The sequence below is a fragment of the Cucurbita moschata genome, unplaced genomic scaffold, assembly GCF_002738365.1.
Source record: "Cucurbita moschata cultivar Rifu unplaced genomic scaffold, Cmos_1.0 Cmo_Scf00003, whole genome shotgun sequence".
Lineage (NCBI taxonomy): Eukaryota > Viridiplantae > Streptophyta > Magnoliopsida > Cucurbitales > Cucurbitaceae > Cucurbita > Cucurbita moschata.
Genome location: NW_019268519.1, coordinates 4,718,331 through 4,741,225, shown reverse-complemented (window position 1 = coordinate 4,741,225; position 22,895 = coordinate 4,718,331). Strand labels below are relative to the sequence as shown.

The 22,895-nt window shown below is 34.8% G+C and overlaps 4 protein-coding genes, 1 non-coding gene and 1 pseudogene across 7 annotated transcripts; 5 read left to right on the top strand and 1 right to left on the bottom strand.

Annotated features, from left to right (window-relative positions):
- The first annotated feature begins 89 nt into the window (after window positions 1-89).
- On the top strand, window positions 90-3,719 carry LOC111437279 (aluminum-activated malate transporter 7-like). Of its 2 annotated transcripts, none has more exons than XM_023075179.1 (6): window positions 90-408; window positions 1,282-1,422; window positions 1,991-2,059; window positions 2,491-2,588; window positions 2,668-2,814; window positions 3,153-3,719. In XM_023075179.1, the coding sequence occupies exons 1-6, from the start codon at window positions 141-143 to the stop codon at window positions 3,561-3,563; spliced, it is 1,134 nt and encodes a 377-aa protein (XP_022930947.1). In that variant the 5' UTR covers window positions 90-140; the 3' UTR covers window positions 3,564-3,719. The 2 variants fall into 2 exon arrangements, with proteins under 2 accessions (XP_022930947.1, XP_022930938.1); XM_023075170.1 differs by having other exon boundaries at window positions 1,787-2,059.
- Window positions 3,720-7,048: 3,329 nt separating this feature from the next.
- LOC111434275 lies at window positions 7,049-10,141 on the top strand (annotated as a pseudogene).
- An 829-nt stretch (window positions 10,142-10,970) lies between these two features.
- Window positions 10,971-13,771, top strand: LOC111440812 (chlorophyll a-b binding protein 8, chloroplastic). 2 transcript variants are annotated; one of them, XR_002710030.1, is made up of 4 exons: window positions 10,971-11,218; window positions 11,337-11,398; window positions 12,265-12,950; window positions 13,688-13,771. XR_002710030.1 is itself a non-coding variant. In XM_023077612.1 (3 exons), exons 1-3 carry the CDS (start codon window positions 11,072-11,074, stop codon window positions 12,878-12,880), a joined length of 825 nt encoding a protein of 274 aa, XP_022933380.1. In that variant the 5' UTR covers window positions 10,971-11,071; the 3' UTR covers window positions 12,881-13,044. The 2 variants fall into 2 exon arrangements, 1 of the variants encoding a protein (XP_022933380.1); XM_023077612.1 differs by lacking the exon at window positions 13,688-13,771 and having other exon boundaries at window positions 12,265-13,044.
- A 1,071-nt stretch (window positions 13,772-14,842) lies between these two features.
- Window positions 14,843-15,638, top strand: LOC111441073. Its single transcript, XM_023077982.1, has one exon. It carries the CDS (start codon window positions 14,907-14,909, stop codon window positions 15,387-15,389), a length of 483 nt encoding a protein of 160 aa, XP_022933750.1. The 5' UTR covers window positions 14,843-14,906; the 3' UTR covers window positions 15,390-15,638.
- Window positions 15,639-16,089: 451 nt separating this feature from the next.
- Window positions 16,090-16,161, bottom strand: TRNAG-UCC. Its single transcript has one exon. It is a non-coding gene; the product is annotated as a tRNA-Gly (tRNA).
- Window positions 16,162-19,405: 3,244 nt separating this feature from the next.
- Window positions 19,406-21,058, top strand: LOC111441072 (probable polyamine transporter At3g13620). Its single transcript, XM_023077981.1, has one exon. The coding sequence runs from the start codon at window positions 19,452-19,454 to the stop codon at window positions 20,895-20,897; it is 1,446 nt and encodes a 481-aa protein (XP_022933749.1). The 5' UTR covers window positions 19,406-19,451; the 3' UTR covers window positions 20,898-21,058.
- Window positions 21,059-22,895: the final 1,837 nt, after the last annotated feature.

The window sequence follows — 22,895 nt, the reverse complement described above, 5'->3', positions numbered from 1 at the left end:
ATTTTTTTTTTTTTTTTTTTTTTTTTATGTTATTATAAATAAGAGATATGCTCCAACACACAGTTGCCACAAAGCCATTGATTTCCATCTCTGATTAGCCAACACTTGTGCTTTTTTCCCTCTCTCTCTCTCAACAAGGCATGGAAATGGGGTCTGATGAAAAAGTAGGGCTAATGCGAAAAGGGTTTGAATGGGTGAAGGGGTTAGTGGGAAAGCTAGGGGAAGTTAGAAGCAAGGCAATAGCTTTGGGTAAAGATGATCCAAGAAGGGTTATTCATTCACTAAAACTAGGCCTTGCACTCACCATTGTGTCAATACTTTACTATTACAACCCACTTTATGCCAACTTTGGAGTTTCTGCAATGTGGGCTGTCATGACTGTTGTTGTTGTCTTTGAATTCTCTGTAGGTATGATCACTATTAAAACTTTTTCCTTTTTCACTCTCTTCTTCTTGTTCTTCGCTTTCAATTTTGAGCGAGTGCTATCTCTTTTTACACTTCTTTTCTGAGATCTCAGGTTGGTTAGAGGAGAACAAAGCATTCTTTATAAGAGTGTGGAAATCTCTCCCTAATAGATGGGTGTGGGACGAGAACGAAACATTTTTTATAAGAATGTCCTAGTAGACGCGTGTGGGAGAAGAATGAAGCATTCTTTATAAGGGTGTGAAAACCTCTCCCTAGTAGATGCGTGTGAGAGAAAAATGAAGCATTTTTTTTATAAGGGTGTGAGAGGAGAACGAAGTTTATCTTATAGATGCGTTTTAAAAACTTTGAGAGAAAGCTCGAAAGAGAATATCGAAAGAAGACAAAATCTATTAACGGTGGGCTTGAATTGAATTATTACGTATGTGAGAAGACTTTTCTTTTACCTCAGAAAAGCAAAATTCAGGAATCTCCCCTATCTAGCTAGATTTTAATGGTCAAAAGCAAGTTTTATTTGCTTTGTTCTAGTTAGCACACAGGTAAGTTTTAGCTTTCGACACACTTTTTAAGAAGAAGACCTAAAAAGGTGTTGGGCTCTCTATGATCAAAATGTTCTTAAAAATGGATGAACACGTAACAAGAAAAGATGAAGTACACCGTTAGTAGATATTAATTTTTATTTTTCTTAAAAAATTTTAAAACCTGTATATTAGAGAGAGATTTTTGCACCCTTATAAAGAATGTTTTGTTATTCTCTCCGAGTGACACGGAATCTCACCATTTCCATTTTTATTTAATGGATAATGACATGAAAATATTAGCCATGGAAGGTTGCTTATTATGATTCAAAATCCTCAGGGGCAACACTACGAAAAGGGTTGAATAGGACATTTGCAACACTATTTGCTGGTGCTTTAGGAGCTGGAGCTCATTATTTGGCTGCCTTATCCGGACATGTTGGCCAGCCAATCATAACCAGTATCTTTGTCTTTCTACTAGGTAAACTTTTTCTTATTAATAATTAAATTGTTATAAATAAAGATAAGAAAAAAATTGCTGAACTTTGATTAAAGGTGCTTTTCACCCATGAAAAACCCACTCCCTTTTCATCATTAATCATCTTTCAAAACCCTAATCTCCAAACTCATCCCTTTCCGAGATCCCACGTTGATCAGAGAGGAGAACGAAACATTTTTTATAAGAGTATGAAAACTTCTCCCTAACAGATGCGTTTTAAAATCGTGAGGTTGATAGCGATATGTAACGGGCCAAAACAGACAATATCTGTCGGTGGGCTTGAGTTGTTATACTTTTGGAGAGATTCGATCACATTAGAAGGACTAAATTGTTTTGTGTTGAACAGCGTGCATATTGACGTTTATGAGGTTCGTTCCGAGCATCAAAGCAAAATATGATTATGGAATGATGATAGGCATTTTAACATTTGCTTTGGTATCCATATCTGGCATTCAAGATGATGAAGTAGTTTTGCTTTTTGAGAAGAGGATTTCAACCATCTTCCTTGGTGTCTGCGTTTGTGTGCTTATTTCTATTTCCATTTCCCCAGTTTGGGCTGGTCAAGATCTCCACAATCGTATTGCTCTCAACATTGAAAACTTGGCCATCTTCTTGGAAGGTATATATATATATATATATATATACTCATAATGTCTAGGTTTTAGTTTCAATTGATCAACGTGACAAAGTGACACGATCTCTTAAGAATTCGAGAGAAAAAAAGAAGAATTTAGTCTCGAGATTAGGGTTTTTAAGATGTGCAACAAGACCCACTTCGTCTTTTATACAATCGTAGGACTCATGAACTAAATTTTTTCTCCGAAAAACCCAATTCTCTTTCTCATAGAGAAGTCCCGCTCTGATCCTACTAAAAATAAATGAAAATTTTCACAAAAATGAATATTGAAATAGAAGGCATAAACGGGAACGGAAATGGAGACAGAAAAAGCTTACCCGTCTCCATCTCGTAGATATATCTAAGCATGTCATTTTAGTTCAACAAATGGTTTGAATAGCAAGTAGTGAAGAAACTTTTGGAATATTTGACAGGATATGGATCAGTTGAATGCTTAAAAAGCTTACAAGATGAACAATTCACTCAAGAATATAAAAGTATTCTCAAATCAAGTGGCATTGAAGAGACATTGGTATATGTCTCTCTCTCTCTCCTTCGATCTCTCTCATTTCTCATATATATTTATGAACTCATAGTGTCATTTTTTACAGTATAATTCTGCGAGATGGGAGCCCGGTCACGGATGTTTCCAGTTTCGTCATCCATGGAATCAGTACCTTAAAATCGGAGCTTTAACGTCCCAATGTGCCTTTAGAATTGATGCCCTTTGTCGCAATCTCTCTTCTTCTAATATTCAAGTAATCTCTCCCTCCTTTCATAACTATTCTTTCGTTACTTGAATTTCATAATCTCTTCTTCATGGGTCGGATTGAATCAGGTTGGATTGAGACATTTTTTTAGACTCAGCTCAATTATTAGGTTCGTAGACTTTTTCAATCTAAATAAGTTTATAATTAAACTTAACTCAACTCAAATAAGATTATACAAATCGTGCTCGTTAAATTGGGTTGAACTAACTCAACCCAAATAAGTTTATACAGACCGTACTAGTTAAATTGAGTTGATTAGGTATTTTCGGGTCATCGAGTTTTATATCTCACCAATGGGGTTTCTCTAAGAGGCGCCATTGTTGCAGGTATCACAAAAGATTCAAACAGAAATCCAAGAGACATGCATGGAGATGAGCATGGAATCAGGGAAAGCACTGAGGCAGCTGGTTTCATCCATAAGGGAATTGACTCAACCAACTCAAGCACAAATCTACACACAAAACTCAAAATCAGCTGCCAAAAGGCTCAAAACCTCACTCAGATCATCAGACTTCTGGGAAGATTGTGATTTCTTGACTCTCGTCCCGGCCGCCACGGTCGGGTTGCTGCTCGTCGACGTGGTCGAATGTACCGAGAAAATCTCAGAGGCTGTTCAAGAACTAGCCTCTTTGGCTCATTTCAAGAGTGGGAAGGCTGAGGCAATGCAAAGTGAGAAGGAAAAAGTGCAGCCCAATATTGGTGTTTCTTTTGTTACAATACCAATTAGTAGTGTGTGAATTTGAGAGTTGTAATTAGATGGAAATGAAACTAACATTAATCAGCTTTTTCCTTTTATGGTTTTAGTAGGATGAAGTTGATTTTGTTGGTTGATCTTCAAACAGAAGTAGACTGTTGTGTCAATTATTTAAGAAGTTAGAGCTTTTGTGTTCATATTTTGATGGTGTTTATGGAATGATGACATAAATGCGGGATTAATGAACCAATACACCGTTTCGTGGCCTCGAGAGCAAAAACTATCGTCCATTTAAAGATCGTGGAAAAATGTTAAGAAAATGAACAAGTATTTTTTAAAATGTTCAGTAAGTAACCCCACTATTAGGATCGATAAATGCAAACATGTACAATATAGCTGATGGGACCTAATTTCATGATTGGTTTTGAGCTCTATTTTTATTTTCGAGTATAATTGGATGCATAGTACTTTCTATGTCTGACTATGGGCTAGCACAAGAACACATAGCTGAAATGGGTGAAAGAGAAATGAGCGAAGATAACATATCATAATTGTACGTCCTTATGATGTAGGATTGGAAAAGTAATCTATGACTAAATGAGCATACAATGTGCCATAGGACATTTCAAATTTTAATATTTTCGATATATATTAAATATTAATATGAAACTTTAATTTTCTTTTAGCTAAATTGACGATTGAAATGAAACTTAAGCTCGAATGATACAAAATTAATTGAACTTTTATGCCGCTTATTTATGTTCATAATTATAACTGGGTCAAAAGTCTATTTTACCATAGTTACATCTTTCCCGTTAAGTATCACTACTTATCAGAAAAATTTGCTTATGATCCAACCATAAAATAAGTCCTTACCGAGCATGAGGGTGGACACATTGTTCAAGTATCGAAATTACATGTCTACTAACCATATATATGATTGACTGAATTTCATCTACTAAGATTATAATTTTAGCTCCCTATTTGGACAAGTTTCTAAAATGGTATGATTACTAAATCATTTACAAAAAAGTTATTCTCACTCATGTAAATCAAAGACAAGCTATGGTTCATAACTCACCAAGGATTTGTCTTCTCACTTAACAAATTTACAGAGAGATTAAATATTTGTTAGTCCAGTCTTATCCCAGTAGCTTGTCTAAAAAGCAAGGATTAATGTACGACCCTAAGTTTATAATGGTCTATACTTGATTTTAAACCGCTATCGACTATGGACCATATCTTAAAAGTTAGTGTAAGCTTTTATTTTACCCCACAATTTTTGTTAACCATGGAGTAAGTTAGATATAAGACAACATTTATTTTAAAACTATAGAGAATAGCTTACTTCTAGACCATCATTAGTGAAAACTATGGTTTATAAATACATGTATTTATTTTTAACCGTGGTTAGATCAACTCCTATAACATTAGACATAATTTTTAATCTCTAGAGAAATCCTATAATGAAATAGAGCAACTACGGTATGACATGATTGTTAAGTGCAGAAATATTTGTTTAAAATATTTCAAAAACGATGTCATGGACTTAAACGTTTGTAATAAAAACTTTAAAAAATTAGAGGAAAATAAATAACGTGAAATTTAAATAAAACTAAGAAAATAATAAAATAATTCTTTGATCTAACCTAAGTGCTACAAAATAGACATAAATGTTATCACCTTAACATTGGCTCCATAGTCTTCATCATGACGCTAGAGTCATCTATAGACAAAATTCGTTACCTTTACCTAAAATGCAAGAGCAGCACGTTGCTTGAGTAAAACACTCACTAACTCACTATTTGTAAAAAGTATTAAATTTTGGATTTTTTTCATTAAAAAAAAGTTATTATGTCTTGGATGCCTAACTTTATGAGAATTGGTTAAGTGTTTAAGTGAACATTTATTTGAGGAAATTTCTATAGACGTTATTCTTTAGTTAATTTTTACTTAAAAATTAAGCATATTTTTCTTATTGACCTTATGTATTTATTACTTGCTTCAAATTGTTGGGAATACGACAAGTGAACATTTATTGTGACACTGACTAAAAAAAAGAATATATAAATGCATCAAAATCACATTCGAATGAGAACGATCTTGAAAATAGGATGACTATGAAAAACTTACCGAAAATGAAAGTTATTGCTTATACCAACAAGGTGCACTTCTTTTTCAGTGTCTCGATCATATGAACTCCAAAATTAAGTGTGTTTTTGTGAAATTTCTTAAAATATATGTGAACAAGAGGACTCGTGTTTGGTCTGTGGGAATAGTCTTCACTCTCAAAAGCGATAAGTAATAACATGATCGTGTAGAAGAGATGCCGGAGAATATTAAAGTGATTAGGTGTTCCAACCTCAATGGTGTGCATTGGTTAGTCAATGCTTGAGTTAATAATTGAAATTAATGAGTTCTTGGTGTTTTGGAAATTAATGCAATGGGATTGTTGAGCAAAATTAAACCAAATTAAATAAAAAGTAAAAACTACTACATTTATTTATATATACGTTCTATATAGTTGAATTACGCTAAAAATGACACTTTTTAGATCGAATTAATAAAGTTTAATTTCAAAAAATTCACATACGTTCTCGTGGTAGCTCAAAATTATTGCTTTTATGCTACGCGTTCATACGTCTTTTTAACTCTTAAAAATAAATTAATGTCGGGTATATTTCAAATTTATAGGTTTGTTCTATACGTGGTTGAGCTTAAAAAAAATATATAATTTTTATAAATCTAGACAGCGTAAGTGTTTAGAAGCCACATGTATTTTGGGCATGGATATTGACTTTTGAATGCAAATTAAATTTCAATTAAAAATAAATCGTAATGAATTTTGGAGTCTTTTACTTTAATGCATGGCTATTAGTAAACGGTCATAAGAAGGAAGTAGTATTTTCGCAGTCGTGAGGAACTAGTAGTTCGAGTGTAACTATATTGGAGCTATCTCTAAGATAGTTTTGATAACGAAAGCAAAGAGGTTAATCCAACAAGGAGCCTGAACCATATTGGCCACTATCGTAGACATGAAAAAGGAAGCAAAGTCATTGCTTGTAGTACCGGTGGTGAATGAATTTCTCGATGTGTTTCCGAAGGAAGGGGGTTTTTGCATAGAGCTCGAACTGGGTACCGATCGTATCTCCAAAACCCCATATCGCATGACACTGGTGCAACTGTACGATTTGTTGAACAAGGGTTTTCATCCGTCTAGCATGTCCCCTCTAGGTGCACCTGTGTTTTTTTCATGTCCAAAAACATTTCAAATTATTGCACCTTGGATCGAATATAAAATCATATGCGTTAATGTAAATGAATTGATGACGTGCGAAACAACAACCATTAAAACAATTTTGTCGAAAATTCCATATCATAGAGAAATTAAAATTTATATTTAATCATACATCAAATGGCATATGAGACATTTATTAAGAACAAGTTAAAAACATTTTGCTATAAAACCAAGAACATAAACCAACCAAAACCCACTTCCAAATCACCAAGCTCCATCTCTTTAAGATCATGGTGGAGGGATCTAAAGAGACCTTAGCCAATGATCACCATGGTTGGCTCAATGCCATAGCATGGAAGTTGCAGCGAAAAATGGTTGAATTATCAAACAATACAACGAAGGTGGGGAAAGACGACCCCTGAAGAATAGTTCACTCTTTAAAGCTTGGATTAGCCATCACCATTGTCTCCTTGTTCTTCTATTTCGAGCCTCTCTATGATGGCTTGGGCACGTCTTCGATATGGGCTATCATTACCGTTGTAGTCGTCTTTGAGTTTTCTGTAGGTAAGTTCTCGTACCAAGCATAGAGAGCTTGAATGACTCGAATAGGATTCTCAACCTAACTATCTATTCTCGAGTTAGATTAGATCGAGTCGTCAGGTTGTTTATTTTTTCTAATTATTTAGAAAAATTTTACTTTCGTTAATAACTAAAATTTTATAAAACTCAAATATTAAACATTAACAATGTCTCAACATCTATGGTTCTCCGTAACAATATTAACAGTAGGGTTGGATTATGAACTCTGTTTTCAGGTTGATCGGATTCAGCCAACAAAAAAATCTCCAAATTGTGAACCAAACCAAATTTTCGATTTTTCAAAATTTCAACCCAACCCAACCCAACCCAACTCTTATACAGTGGGTAGGGTAGTTCGAATTGTTCAAATCATCGAGTCGTATGAGCACTCCTAATCAAGTCATACGAATACTCGATTTTTCAATATTTAAAACAACATTCTTGTTTATTCATAAACACGTCTTATCTAGTAAAAAACACACAACTCAAATACTCATCTTGTAACAACGGCCGAAGCCCACTACTAGCAGATATGGTTTTCTTCGGGCTTTCTATTTGAGGCTTTCACTCAAAGTTTTTAAAACATGTCTAATAGAGAGTGATTTCCACACCTTTATAAATGGTGTTTCGTTCTCCTCTTCGACTAATGTGGGATCTCACGGTTAAGTTTTTTACGGTGATTTCTGAACAACATGAACAACAGGAGCAACGCTTGGAAAAGGGATGAATAGAGCAATAGCAACATTAATAGCTGGAGCTATAGGATTTGGAGCTCATTACATCACAAGCTTTACAGGAAATATTTGGCATCCCATATTACTTGGGATCTTGATATACACAATATGTAATATTACATAAAACCTCCATGCATTCAATTCCATATATATATATTTCACCATTAACCATAAGAACAACACTTAAATTCTGTAATGCAGCTGCCACAGCCTCATATTGTCGATTCTTCCCCAACCTGAAGGCCAAATATGATTATGGGCTTTTGATATTCATCTTGACATTCAATATGGTAGCATTGTCCGGTTTCAGAGATGATGAGATATTAAAACTTGCATGGCATAGGCTCGCCAACATTCTAGTGGGTGCCTTTATTGCTGTGGCTATCTGCATCTTTGTGCGACCTGTTTGGGCTGGTGCTGATCTTCATCAATTGGTTGCTACTAATATTGAAAACCTTGGGACATTCCTTGAAGGTGAATACGACTAGAACGATAATCTGAGACGATAGCTACGTTGTAACGACCGCGTCTGATGATTTTCTCGACTTTTTTGTTTGTTGATACTCGTTATTGGCAGGTTTTGGGATTGAGAATTTTGGAGCATGTCAAGGAGAGATGGTTGGAGGAGGGAGTGTGATGAAGTATAGAAGTGTTCTTTGTTCTAAACAAAATGAGGAAGCTTTGGTAAGTTTAGAAAAGAATTGTTAAGGTACTATTTTAAACCTAATTAATTATGATCTTAAGACTTTTTAAGTTTTGAATCAACTTATTAATTGTTCTTAATGTTGAATTAAAAGTAGTTGACTTGATTAGTGTTTATCAAAAGAAAAAAAGAGTTGACTAAATTAATGTTTTATTTCGTATAAGGGTGTGAAAATAAAGTTGGGAACGAAGCATTGCCCGCTTTAGCCTGTTAGGTATCGTCGTCATGATCTTAAAGAGGTTTTCACAACCTTATAAGAAATGTTTCATTCCCCTTTCTAACCAATGTGGGATCTCACAATCCACCTCCTTGGAGATCAGTGTCCTTGTTGGCATACCGTCTGATGTCTGGCTCTGATACTATTTGTCACACTACAAACCCACTGCTAACAAATATTGTTTGTTTTGGCCCATTACGTATCATCATCAGTCTCACGACCGATTTGAGATCCCACAACATTCCTTATAAGTATGTGGAAACCGCTCCCTAGTAGACGTGTTTTAAAACCATGAGACTGACAGCAATACGTAATGGATCAAAGCGGACAATATTTGTTAGCAGTGAGATTTGACTATTACACTTTCTTTTTTCCCCTCAAATCCCATGATTTTTCTTTTCGAGAAATTTACTCAAATTATAAGGACTAAGTTTCGAGTTAACGAGTTAAATCTCGTGTGTAGGCTTACCAAGCTACATGGGAGCCTCCACATGGAAAATTCAGACTTTGTCATCCTTGGAAACAATATCGGAAGATTGGTACCTTATCAAGGGACTGTGCCTATTGCTTCGAAATTCTTAACCGCCACCTCAACACGAACCAGATTCAAGTAGGTTGATTATTTGAAAAAAGAAAGTTTTTACTCATATCAATTTCACCCTAAACTTTTAATGTCGTTCAAATAATCTTTATACTTAAATTTAATTTTTTTTTCCTCTTTCTATAGTTACCCTTAGAAATTCAAAGGCAATACCAAGAGCAATGCGTACAAGTATGCATTGAATCAAGCAAAGCTTTGAAGGCCATGGCAATGGCATTAAGAGATATAGTTCCACCGGCCTTGGCCAAGTCCCACATCGAGATAGCAAAAAAGACGGCTGGTGAGCTCAAGCTTCTTATAGCGAGTAGCCACTTTCATGGCGATATGAATATGGTATCAACCACAACTTTGATTTTACTACTCATTGATTCCTTCTCTTGTGTGGAGAAGATTGTTGATTCTATTCATGAGTTGGTTTCACTTGCTCGGATGAACACTGCACTGCAGAAGTCCGATATAACGCCGACCGAGCAAAAGGGTTCGGGTGATAAGGCTTTGTCACAACCTCATCATATTGTTACCATTGCTCAAAGTCAATTTGCTGAGTAGGGAATGCCAAATTTATGTGTTATATCTGTTCTTGTTTATGATTTTTATTTTTGTGTTTTTGTAGAAACAAGTTTGTTGAATAGATTTACGTGGAAGTTGAGAAAGTTTCGTTAATTAATCTTTAATAGTAAAATTGTCTCGATTTGCTAAGACCCATATTTGGGTGTTGATGATGAGATAATAGATAAGAGGGTCGTGTTGGTGCCATGAGAATACGGTACATAGTGTTTTGGAAAGTAAAACGGTCCACACAGTACATAGTAGATGGTACATGAGATTCAATCTCTCAAGATCATGATGATTATTATAATTATGAAAATGAGTACTATTAGAGAGTCGCTAGCTAATCCTTAATAGTACTGCATCTTGATGGATGGATTATGAGTAGGAGCTATGTCGAGATTGCGCGTCACTTATTATGTATATGTATAATTTGAACAAAAATTGCTAGATTATCTAGAAAGTTTAATAAGTTAGATGACATAACGTGTGTGACTAAATAAGTTTCTTATCCTGATAACACTATTGATAGTCGCCTCGTTATTGTTACAAATATTTTTATCAAATCGTTCATACAATGTATAAGAGTGTAACTCTAGATTACGACAATTAAATTGAACTTGTGGCATATATAATTGCCACGTGGAAAATGAGTTGATAATTAAGAAAACACAGGAGTAGAGAATGGATGACAATATCTCTTATCTGCAATCATGAGATCCACGTGGAGAGTTGCAGTTGGGCAGTGAGATCCCAACCCAATCCAAAACCTGGGACATGTCGAATCTCAACCAGAATTTAGATTCTAGATCCTTCTCTCTCCAACCAGTGGCTTATCTCTTTCCTTCCTATTTCCATTTTAGCCTTCTTCCCTCTCCTCTCGCATCACTCCACTGCCCATTTTGAAGCCTGCTTCTCTGCAACAAAGCTATGGCCACTCAGGCTCTTGTTTCATCCTCGTCTCTAACCTCTTCAGTGGGCGCTGCCAGACAGCGATTAGGACCAAAGCCCTCCCTTGGTTCCTCCAGAAAGGCCGCTTCTTTCGTTGTTAGAGCTGAAGCCACTCCTCCTGTTAAGGTAATTCCTTACCCCATTTGGTTCTTTCTTACCTAAACTCCCTCAATAAGATATCAATTACTTGTTCTTATTCGTCCCAGTTGGCTTAGTTGTGATCTAATGTTTGTTATCGTTGCAGCAAGGAGCTAACAGACAATTATGGTTCGCTTCTAAACAAAGTCTTACATATTTGGATGGAAGGTATATATCTTTATTAAAAAGTTGTTCCGAAAGAATCTTTAATTTATGTGTGAGTTAATAAGCTTGACTTAGTAAAACAAGTTCTTGACTTTGGAATAACTTTACGTTAATTGTTAGTCTTTCTAGAAAATTTAGGAAATTTGTTAACGTCTTCTCTGGCATAAATACTCATGAGATGTATGCTCCTTTTCACACCAACCGAGAGAATAAATGCTTAAGATTTCTTTGTTTTAGAAGATCTCTCCCCTCGTATTTTATTGTTTTATTTGTTTCGACATATTTGGATCGGGGTCATATCCAACATTATTGTCTCTTATTCTTAGAAACATGATAAACGAGTGTCTTAAATTGTAAAAGCTTCACGGGGTATGCAACTAAGTCATGTGATTTAAATTACTTGGTTTGATTGATAGCCTTTCGGGCGATTAAGGATTTGATCCATTGGGACTATCAGACCCTGTTCTTTTTGTTCTTTTATTTGTTTCGACATATTTCAATCATGGGTCATATCCAACATCCATGTCTCCTATTCTCAGAAACATGACAAACGAGTATCTTAAATTGTAAAAGCTTCACGAGTATCTTAAATTGTAAAAGCTTCACGGGATCTAAAACTAAGTCAGGTGATTTGAATGACTTGATTTGATTGATAGTCTTCCGGGCGATTAAGGATTTGATCCATTGGGACTATCAGACCTTGATTTTTTTGTTCTTTTATTTGTTTCGACATATTTGGATCATGGGTCATATCCAACATTCATGTCTCCTGTTCTCAGAAACATGACAAACGAGTGTCTTAAATAGTAAAAGCTTCCCAGGATATGAAACTAAGTCCTGTGATTTGAATTACTTGTTTTGATTGATAGTCTTCCGGGCGATTACGGGTTCGATCCATTGGGACTATCAGACCCCGAGGGCACAGGAGGGTTCATCGAGCCGAGATGGTTGGCATACGGCGAGGTGATCAACGGGAGGTTCGCGATGTTAGGAGCCGCAGGAGCCATTGCCCCAGAGATCTTTGGATCACTAGGGTTAATCCCACCAGAAACAGCCCTCCCATGGTTCAAAACTGGAGTGATCCCACCAGCAGGAACCTACAACTACTGGGCAGACCCCTACACACTGTTTGTGTTTGAGATGGCTCTAATGGGTTTTGCTGAACACAGAAGATTTCAAGATTGGTACAACCCAGGATCCATGGGAAAGCAATACTTCTTAGGGTTAGAGAAGTTCTTGGGTGGGTCAGGTGACCCAGCTTACCCAGGTGGCCCCTTGTTCAACCCTTTAGGGTTTGGAAAAGATGAGAAATCAATGAAGGAATTGAAGCTGAAGGAGATCAAGAATGGGAGGCTTGCAATGTTGGCTATCTTGGGTTACTTCATACAAGGCCTTGTCACTGGTGTTGGCCCTTACCAAAACCTTTTGGACCATTTGTCTGACCCTGTCAACAACAACGTTTTGACAAGCCTTAAGTTCCACTAGAATGGATGTGTGGTTTGTAATTTGTGTATTATAAAATTGTCTCCCACTCTCTATTGTAACATGAATTGAGGATATTGGCTTCGTTTCTTTTATTAGAGTTCGATTTCACCTCGGTTGGAGAAGGGAATGAAGCATTCCTTCTAAGGGGGTGAAAATCTCTCCCTCCCTAATAAACCTGTTTTAAAATCAGATACGTAATGGGCTAAAACGGACAATATCTACTAGCAGTATTTAATGTCACAAACAGTGGGGATAATGATTGTACACTAAAATGGACAATATCTACTAGCAGTATTTAATGTCACAAACAGTGGGGATAATGATTGTACACTAAAATGGACAATATCTACTAGCAGTATTTAATGTCACAAACAGTGGAGATAATGATTGTGCGACATTTGTTCTGACCCAGCGAATTAGTCAGTCATGAGAAATTCAGATTTCGCAGGCAACGTTGACGTATGCTCAAGCCTTGAGTCACGTTTGAGAGAAATGTTTTAGGAAACGTGAGTGAGGAAATACGATGAAAACAATTAGAAAGAAAGCAATATTATAAGGTAAAAACGAATAGGCAACAGCGACTTTGATAGTATATAACCCAGTAAAAGAAGCGACAACTAGTCATATTTTCCTCTCTACTACATTTCGAGGTATTTAAGTCAGATTGATATTGACACGATTTTGATGAACTATCGTACACTTATACATTAGCACAACAATAATAGTAAAGATTTATCTAATATAAAAACTTGTAAAAAGGGATTTGGAACGAGCATATTGCCAAGAACACCTCCCGACATAAAATTTGATAAACTTTTCTATGATACCCTTCTGATGTTCTTCGTTGTAAGAATATTGTGAGATAGCTCGACCCATCGATTTTGTTTTCTTTTATTAGAGTTGATCATATACGTTATGTAGTGTACGAGCTAACTCTTATGCTACCTAATTCAATCATTCAAGACAAATATGAATCTAGTATCAATAAGACAATAACAATCGAGGGTAATTCAATTATCGTTACATGCTCATAAGATAAATTGTATGAGGCCTGTGTTATAACGGAAGCGGAAGAAAGATCGATTGCACTCACACACCTACAAACGGAAATTAAACAAAGAGACATAAAGATTTACGTGGTTTAGAGAGAAGAAATTTCACTACATCCACAACTAGCAAACAATTTCAATAATCAAAGTGTCATTTTGTATTTCATTAATTATAGTTATACATGGTGGTTAATTATGATCATAAAGTTCAAAGGTTACAACTCTTCGAAAGCTTCAGCTAAGAGTTTTCATTTTGAGGCTATATAATGTAGGTATGTTATTCTTGTAAGATAGACTTGGAAAATATATTAAAAAAAGCATTTGTGTTTTCTTTTAGCCAATGGCTAAGTTCTATGTAGTTTAAGTTGTATGTAGAATCATTCAAGCTCGACAAAATCAATCTTACTTATGAAGTGATTAGAATCTCAAACAAATGTTCTTGCATTGAGATATCCGATCAACGAGATAATTCGAATCTTACTTCCCTAGTAGTTAATTCCTTATTTTTATCACCACCACTAATAGATATTGTCTGTTTTGGCTCATTACGTATCGTCGTAAACCTCACGGTTTTAAAATACTTCTACTTGGAAGCGGTTTCCACACTCGAATGATTCGTTCTCTTCTCCAACCAATGTGGGATCTCACAATCGACAAGTGTCTAGCTCCAATATCATTTGTAACAGCTCAATAATAGATATTATCAGCCTTGATCCGTTACATACCGTTGTCAGCCTCACAATTTTAAAATATGAAGAGATTTCTACACCTTTGAATGCTTCAGATTGGAATCTTCCCTTAGCTTCCTCAAACAAGTAATTTCATTTCAATGAGGGCATAATGGAGGGTAAGACTTCCTTTAATTCCTTGAGTTTTAATTCCTTGAGTTTTCAAGTGCAAGAAGAAAGTTTTGAGCATATAAAAGTGTTATTAGCGAAGAAAATTGTTGAACTCCGCCGCACCTCAAACCTCCATCAATGGCTTCCCTCTCCCCGTTCTCACTTCTCCTTCTAATTCTCACCATTATCGCCCAAACCCATCTCGCCTCTTCCGTAAGGGACATCGCCCTCAACTCAACGGACATCCACGAGCTTTTGCCCCTTTACGGTTTTCCAAAGGGTCTCTTACCCAACAATGTCAAGTCCTACACGCTCTCTGCCGATGGTAGCTTCGAAATCGAACTCGAAAGCGAGTGTTATGTGAAGTTCGATCTGTTGGTGTATTACGATAAGATAGTGAAAGGGAAATTGAGGTATGGGTCTGTGGCGGATGTTTCTGGAATTCAAGCAAAGAAGCTGTTCTTGTGGGTCTCTGTTACAGGAATCAAGGCTAATCAGGGCTCTGGAACCATTGATTTTTATGTTGGGGTTTTGTCGGAGACTTTGCCGGCTCAACAGTTCCAGAAGATTCCTGCATGTACACGGGAGGGTTGCGTAGGAGAAAGAACAGAGGCTATGTGAGGTAGTCTTGCTTCTTTCTTGGATTTGTCTGCTTTGATGAACACTTGTCCATGTTTGATCTGTTCTGTGATGAAATGATGTTTGATCTTTATGTGCTTACTTGTTTCATGACAAATTGGGTTTTTGGCAAGAGCAATTGTTATCTGATTTTGTTGAGGAGATTTAAGTTCTTGTTGCACCATTCTGTATCCAAAATACTTGACAATTGGTTGTAGACAAAGAAGTATAGTTAGCTTTGGTTGTTGTCAAGACTACAATGTCTTGGTTCGTTGGTAGCCTCGTGGTTCTAAAACGTGTTTGTTAGGGAAAGGTTTTCACACCTAAGGAATGCTTCGAGGGATCTCATATATTTGGTAGTGATTAATGTTTCCTACCTACCCAATCACTATCACTATAACCAACTTGAACATTGTCCATGTTCTTGAATTCCATGATCAATAGTTCCAAGAATACATCGGAGAACTCTTGTTCCAGCTCCAACAGAATTCTCTTCAGCTTCTTTTGTATGGAACTATGGGATATCCTTCACCTCCTCAGGTTGTTATCAACTCTTGTCCATCCCTTCACTTCTGGTACTAGGGGAAAATGTTCTTGTTTGGAAGGGTTTGTTGAGTCTGATACTCATAGGTAAATAAACATGCCTTGATGATAAGAATGTCAAGATTCAATGGAACTAACTTAAGAGCTAGGAGGTAAAGTTTGCATCTGCCGGGAGTTGAACCCGGGTCTATTGCTTGGAAGGCAATTATCCTAACCGTTGGACTACAAACGCCTTATTGCTTGTACTTTCGTAGTTAAGATCTCTCTGTGGAACAAAAGTAAGTTCGACTTTGACTCCCTCAAAGAAAAAGTCAAACTCGAGTCTGACACCCATGGGTAAATAAACATGCCTTGATGATATGAAGGTGGGAGATGCAATGGAACTAACGGCAATTTGCTATTAATGCATAGTTCAAAATTATTAAAATATCAATGAAAAAGTCAAACCCGAGTCTTATACATCGCATAGTTCAAAGCATTCATTTTTCTTGTCTTACCGGCACTATACGTTCTCTGACAATATAAATTTATTAGAGGTGTTCATATAACCAAATAACCGAGTCAATTCAAACCACGGATCAAAACCATAAAAGTTGGTTTGGTTAGATTTCTTTTTTCTTTTTTCGAAACAGTCTGCAAGTTGTCGTTGATGTTATTATGAATATTAAGAATAGTTGATATTAGTAACCGATGTCAGTGATGTATTACTTTTGAATATCTTATATTCAAGATTCGTAAGATTTTAGCCAACTGTACGGTAGATAAATAGATTTTTCTTAAATAATTTTAAAAAAACAACTAGATAACTCATATCAACCTAACGTGTAAAGAGAGGGTATAGTTAGATTGGGTTGTGAATTCGGTATCCAGATTATTCGGGTCACTAACCTAATCAATTCAAAATTTAGAATTGGCCCAACTGGGTCACGTTCTATTTATGTTAGATGAATTAAAATGGACGGGTTTAAACTATTTTTCGAACTTTAGAAACTAAAATATTATTTTAAAACTTCAGGCACGAAATAAATACGAAACTATTTTTTAGTAAATAAATAAAGTCAAAGCGTGTGTGCGGTTGATGTTTGAAGGGGAACATATCGCACCGTATCCATTTTTAATTTGAACGCCAACTTGTGGATCCATTATTTTATTTAATTTAATTTAATCCAATTTCTTCAAATTTAAAAATAATTATAATTATATATATATATCAGCGTTGCGTAAAGCTACACACCGAATCACATAAAGAAAGGAATAGAATTTTGGAATTTTCTTTTTTTTAAATACATTTATTGCGTCAGCTCCAAAAAGTGCTGACTTGGATTTTTCTATTTTTCTCCCTTCTTCCTAAATATTTTCAAGAATTATTTTCATTTTTCATTTATTTGAGTGTCAGTGTTTTTTTATTATACTTACCCATATTAGTTTTAATTATAAGTTTTTATCGAAAATTAAAAAACAATTCTTTTGTTATTAATGTGACATTTATTTGATATTTTCTGGATTATTGATTATTAATTAATTTGATTAAATGTATATTAATCTAAAATTAATTTCTTAGAAATAGAGTAGGTTATTAAAGAGTTTTTTTTTTTTTTTCAAAAGAAGAAATATTTCATTTAATAATATGAAAAGAAATTCAATCCTTACATCATCAATCATTCTTTGGTTTTTAAAAATCATTCCGTTTTCTACCCATTTTTTTATTATTTTAAGAAAATAGTTGGACTTTTAGTCAAATTTCAAAAATAAATATTATTTTATTAATTTATTAATGATAATAAAAGAAAAAAAAATCTTTTAAGTAATAGTAGTACGTATAAATTTATTTTTTTTAATAATTAAATAAAAAATTAAACAATTATGGAACAATTTTAATTATTTAAATTTTTTATTTAGGTTGCTTTTGAAATTAAAAAACTTTTATGGCTTTAATTACAATGAAAATCTAGAGTGCCTAATTAATTTATTTTACGTTAAATTGAAGTTTTGTTTTTAACTCTGAATTTAAAAAATCTAATATTTTTTTATTAAGTTATTGGATTTTAAAAATATTTAATAAATTCTTTGTTTAATAATCTATAAAATATTTGACATTGCCCTATTTATATGCCATAATATTGAATTTTATGTTTAATAAAGTTATAATTTTTTAATCATTTATTTAATCTTAGATTTAGTGTTTAATAATTATACAAAATTTTAAAAATGTTGAATACGTCAATTAAAGACATATTAACACAAATTTAAAACTCCCCTCTCTGAAAAAAATTATAATTTCTTGTTGTATTTATGAGTTCGAAGAAATTTTAATAGGGTCGGTCTGAGAACTTATCGTCAATCAATTTTAACCTAATTTTAAAATTTTAGAAAATAATAATTTTAATAAATGTTAAAAATATAAATAACCAAATTGGGTTTAGGGTTATAGGGGTTATACTAAATTGAAAGAAAAAAAAACCATATTTATTTAAAATATATATATATATATATACATAATAGGGTTTATATTAAATTTTCAATTCATTTAAAAAAATGTAAAATATTTATTTGTTAAAAATGTCTGTGAATATTTACATTTTATCGATATTTTTATAAACAATATATATATATATATATATACATAATAGGGTTTATATTAAATTTTCAATTCATTTAAAAAAATGTAAAATATTTATTTGTTAAAAATGTCTGTGAATATTTACATTTTATCGATATTTTTATAAACAATATATATATATATATATATTATAACAAGCACAAGAGGAATGAATGAAAATGGTTACAAGTGCACGTGTCAATGACGACAACTCCAATGGACACCCCATGTTTGGGGTTGTAGAGTCACGATGTGGGCCACCACCTCATATCCTCCAAAAAAAATAATAATAATAATGATAAAAAAAATGCTAAATAAATAAAATTGTATTAAAATAGTACTAAATTTTCATAATTTTTTTAAAACAATCCTAAATTAAAAGAAAAAACTTTAAAAAATATTCTTTAAAACCAAATAGTTAATTAACAAAAATGTAAAATATTTATTTGTTAAAATAGTTTCAACAATAATTTTCTAATTTTTTAAAACTGTTTCAAAAATATTCTCTAATATTTAAAAGTTTAATTAATATTTTAAACTTTAAAAATATTTAAAAATATTCTTGTTTTAAAAATACTCATCAATTTTTTAAAAATAAAATTAAAAATTTAGAGATAAAAAGTAGAATATATTAATGTCATTTTCAAATTTCATAAGAACATATTTTTTAATTTTTTTAAAAAAAAGTTAAAAGAATATTAAAAAAAGAATTACTTTTAATTATATTTTTAAAAGAAAATAATAATAATTTCTATAAAAAAAATAGTATGGTAGATTATTTTTTAAACAAATTTAAGAGTATTTTGATTAGTTTAATAACAATATTTCTTTTGTTTTATTTTCATTAAAAAAAAAAAAAAACTCTATTTGTAGTTGCTTGCTCTGTTTCGTCTTCCCTGTTTGTTAGCTTCGTCCAATCAGTCATGGCGGACAAAAAACAATCCCCGAACAAGTCCACCAACTCCCAGCCCCTTGCTGATTCTTCTTCCCCTTCTCAAACCCTCCCCACCACCGCCGCAACCGCCACCTCCTCCGCCGCCGCCAGAAAGAAGCTCACTCTAATCCCCCTCATCTTCCTCATCTACTTCGAGGTCGCCGGCGGCCCCTATGGCGAAGAGCCGGCTGTCCAAGCTGCCGGCCCTCTCCTCGCCATCGTTGGCTTCATCGTTTTCCCTTTCATATGGAGTGTCCCAGAGGCCCTAATCACGGCGGAGCTTTCCACCGCCTTCCCCGGAGACGGCGGTTTCGTTATCTGGGCTGACAGAGCCTTCGGACCCTTCTGGGGATCTTTAATGGGTACCTGGAAACTCCTCAGCGGCGTCATCAATATCGCTGCCTTCCCTGTTCTCTGCATCGATTACATCAAGAAAATCGCTCCGCCTCTCGAATCTGGCTGGCCCCGCCGCATCGCCGTCTTCAGCTCCACCCTTCTCCTCGCCCTCCTTAACTACGTTGGCCTCACCATCGTCGGATACGTCGCCGTCGTTTTAGCCTTCTTGTCTCTCTTACCCTTTATTTTAATGACGTTCATCGCTATCCCCAAAATTCACCCCCACCGGTGGCTCAGTTTCGGCGACAAAGGCGTCAAAAAAGACTGGAATCTCTACCTCAATACTCTGTTTTGGAACCTCAATTTCTGGGATAATGTCTCCACTCTCGCCGGAGAAGTTGAAAACCCACAAAAAACATTCCCAATGGCTCTGTTTGTATCCGTGATTTTCACTTGTGTTTCTTATCTAATCCCACTTCTGGCAGTCATCGGCGCCGTCGATGTAGAACAATCCGCTTGGGGGTCTGGATTTCACGCACAAGCCGCCGGAATCATCGCCGGAAAATGGCTCAAAATCCTCCTGGAAATCGGGTCGTGCTTGTCGGGGATTGGACTATTCGAAGCCCAATTGAGTAGCAGTGCGTATCAGATTCTGGGTATGGCAGAAATCGGGATTTTACCCAAATTCTTCGCGAGCAGAGCCAAATGGTTCAACACTCCATGGATTGGCATTGTGATCTGCACCGCGATTTCGCTGGCGGTGTCGTACATGAACTTCACCGACATTGTTGCGTCGGCGAATTTCATATACAGCTTGGGAATGTTGCTGGAATTTTCGGCGTTCATTTGGTTGAGATGGAAGCATCCGGGCATCAAAAGGCCGTTCCAGGTGCCGTTGAGGTTGCCGGCGTTGATTGTTATGTGTTTGATTCCGTCGGCGTTTTTGGTGGTTCTGATGGTTTTTACGCACAAAATGGTGCTCGTGGTGAGTGCTATAATGACGGCAGCCGGGATTGTCTGGTTTGGGGTCATGAAGATTTGTAAGAACAAGAAGATCTTGGAGTTCAATCCTCCGCTTGACGCCATTGAAGAATCCTGAGAGCTCTGTAATTTTGTTTCCTCTGTTTTTTATTATTATGTAGCTCGCTTTCAGATTTGAATCAAGATCGTGTTTTTTTAATTGTGGGTTTGAATTTGTAGATATTTTAGTTTTGTTGTTTGAAGGAATTATTAGAATTTCAATCCTTTTTGATTCTCCAACTCTGTTTTCATGTTTGTTTAATGTCATTGTTCATATGATTTTTGTGGTTTGCCCGAACAATTCAGACACTCAATCTGGGTTGTTAGACTTTTTTGGAATCCTAACAAACCAATTCGATGGCCAATAGATATGGTATGTTTTGACCGGTTGTGTAAAGGCCATAAATCTCAATTTTAAAACGAGCATGAATAAAGGTTTTCACCCTTATAAAAGAATGTTTCGTTCTCCGCTCCTACGCGTGGGAGCGTGGGATCTCACAATCCACCCTTCTCTTCGGAGGCCCAGTATCCTCACTGGTACACTATTTGGTGTCTGCCTCTAATACCATTAGTAACACTCAAGCTCACTGTTCGCAGGTATTGATGCTTTGGTCTGTTATGTATCGTTGTCAGCCTCACAATTTTAAAACACATTTGTTAGAGAGAGTTTTCTACACTTTTATAAACAATGCTTCGTTCCCCTCTTGCCAACGTGGGATCTCATATTTATCCACGGGATAGATTATGAACCCTATTTGGATCGTTCGAGTCACCGTTCTAACCAACCCAAAATCTCATCTTTACCCAACTGATTTCTTCGACCTAACTCATATACGACCCCAATTAAACTCGAACAAAATTAATTTGAGCAAAATAAACAAAAAAGGAAGTAACATTTTGGGTATGAAGCTCATTTTCCAATGTGATAATGTTGGGATATAAACTGATAAAAGAGGGAGAGAAGATTGAATAAATATTTTGAAAAAGTGCACTAAAAGATTTGTAAGGAAAAAGATGGTTTGCTTGTAAGATGTGTTTAGAAATTAATATTTCTTTATTTTGTTTTTTAAAAAAATACTTTTTTAAAAAAAAATTGGTAAATTAGTTTTTTTTTTTAACTAAAACTTTTAATTTCGTTCCAAATTTTGATTCGAATTAGGGTCGTAATTTATCATGGTTATCGTAATATTTAACTTTGTTACATCCATTTATTAACTTCAAGAAAAAAAAAATTGCACAAATTGAAACACGTGATCGAACATTGAATAAATTTCTCGATACACGAAATTAGGGACCCACGAGTAAGTTCTAAAGTGTCTCGTATAAAATTTAAAATTTGGACACAAGGACCCACTGTAATTTGAAAGTGGAACTATCTTGGAAATTAAATCCTCCTTATTTGACTTCATACCTACTCTTTTCTTATTTGACTTCATATCTCCGGTTTGACTCTAAATATCTAAAATGATACCTAAGTGTATGGCTTGTTTCGTGAGAATCCGAGATTTTCATGGGATGGATATGGAGAATTAGACTATTTGTCTGGTAGGAACGTAGATACTTTGACATTTTAAGATTTTTTAACATCTTCAGATATCTATAGAGACTCTAAAGCTAAACGTGGAAACGTGCTTAGAAATCATGTGAATGAAGACAAAAGATGGTAAAATGAACCGTGATGATTTGTGGGAGTAGTATAGGGATAGTTTTGCTCTTAAAGCACTTTTAAGACAAATGGGTAACGTAGTAATGTCAGAGACGATGCATGAATATGTTGGGGTAATTTTAATGTTGGGGTAATTTTAATATGAATCTATGTACGAGAATTTTGTTTAAGAAAATATCATATTGGACTTTGAAATGCTCGGCCATTGAACCAATCTAATAACCTGATCTTAAAAAGTATAGATATAAGTTCGGCCTAGACGCTTAAAATAGTGTTTGAGCTAGGTCGGGCCGACCTTACCATAGTCAAGCTCATGACTCAGTCTGGCCTTCACTCGATGAAGTTTGAGGTGAGGACTCAGAATATTCTTTTTTTTTTTTTTTTTTTTTTTTTTTTTTTTTTAAAATTTTG

Bases quoted from the DNA above. Each gene is read 5' to 3' on its own strand.
- LOC111441072 (XM_023077981.1), top strand. From the start codon at position 19,452: ATGGCGGACAAAAAACAATCCCCGAACAAGTCCACCAACTCCCAGCCC.
- LOC111437279 (XM_023075170.1), top strand. From the start codon at position 141: ATGGAAATGGGGTCTGATGAAAAAGTAGGGCTAATGCGAAAAGGGTTT. The intron at 1,423-1,786 runs GTAAACTTTTTC...TGTGTTGAACAG, and splicing joins TATCTTTGTCTTTCTACTAG to CGTGCATATTGACGTTTATG. The intron at 2,589-2,667 runs GTATATGTCTCT...CATTTTTTACAG, and splicing joins GTGGCATTGAAGAGACATTG to TATAATTCTGCGAGATGGGA.
- LOC111440812 (XM_023077612.1), top strand. From the start codon at position 11,072: ATGGCCACTCAGGCTCTTGTTTCATCCTCGTCTCTAACCTCTTCAGTG. The intron at 11,219-11,336 runs GTAATTCCTTAC...TTATCGTTGCAG, and splicing joins AAGCCACTCCTCCTGTTAAG to CAAGGAGCTAACAGACAATT. The intron at 11,399-12,264 runs GTATATATCTTT...TTTGATTGATAG, and splicing joins CTTACATATTTGGATGGAAG to TCTTCCGGGCGATTACGGGT.
- LOC111441073 (XM_023077982.1), top strand. From the start codon at position 14,907: ATGGCTTCCCTCTCCCCGTTCTCACTTCTCCTTCTAATTCTCACCATT.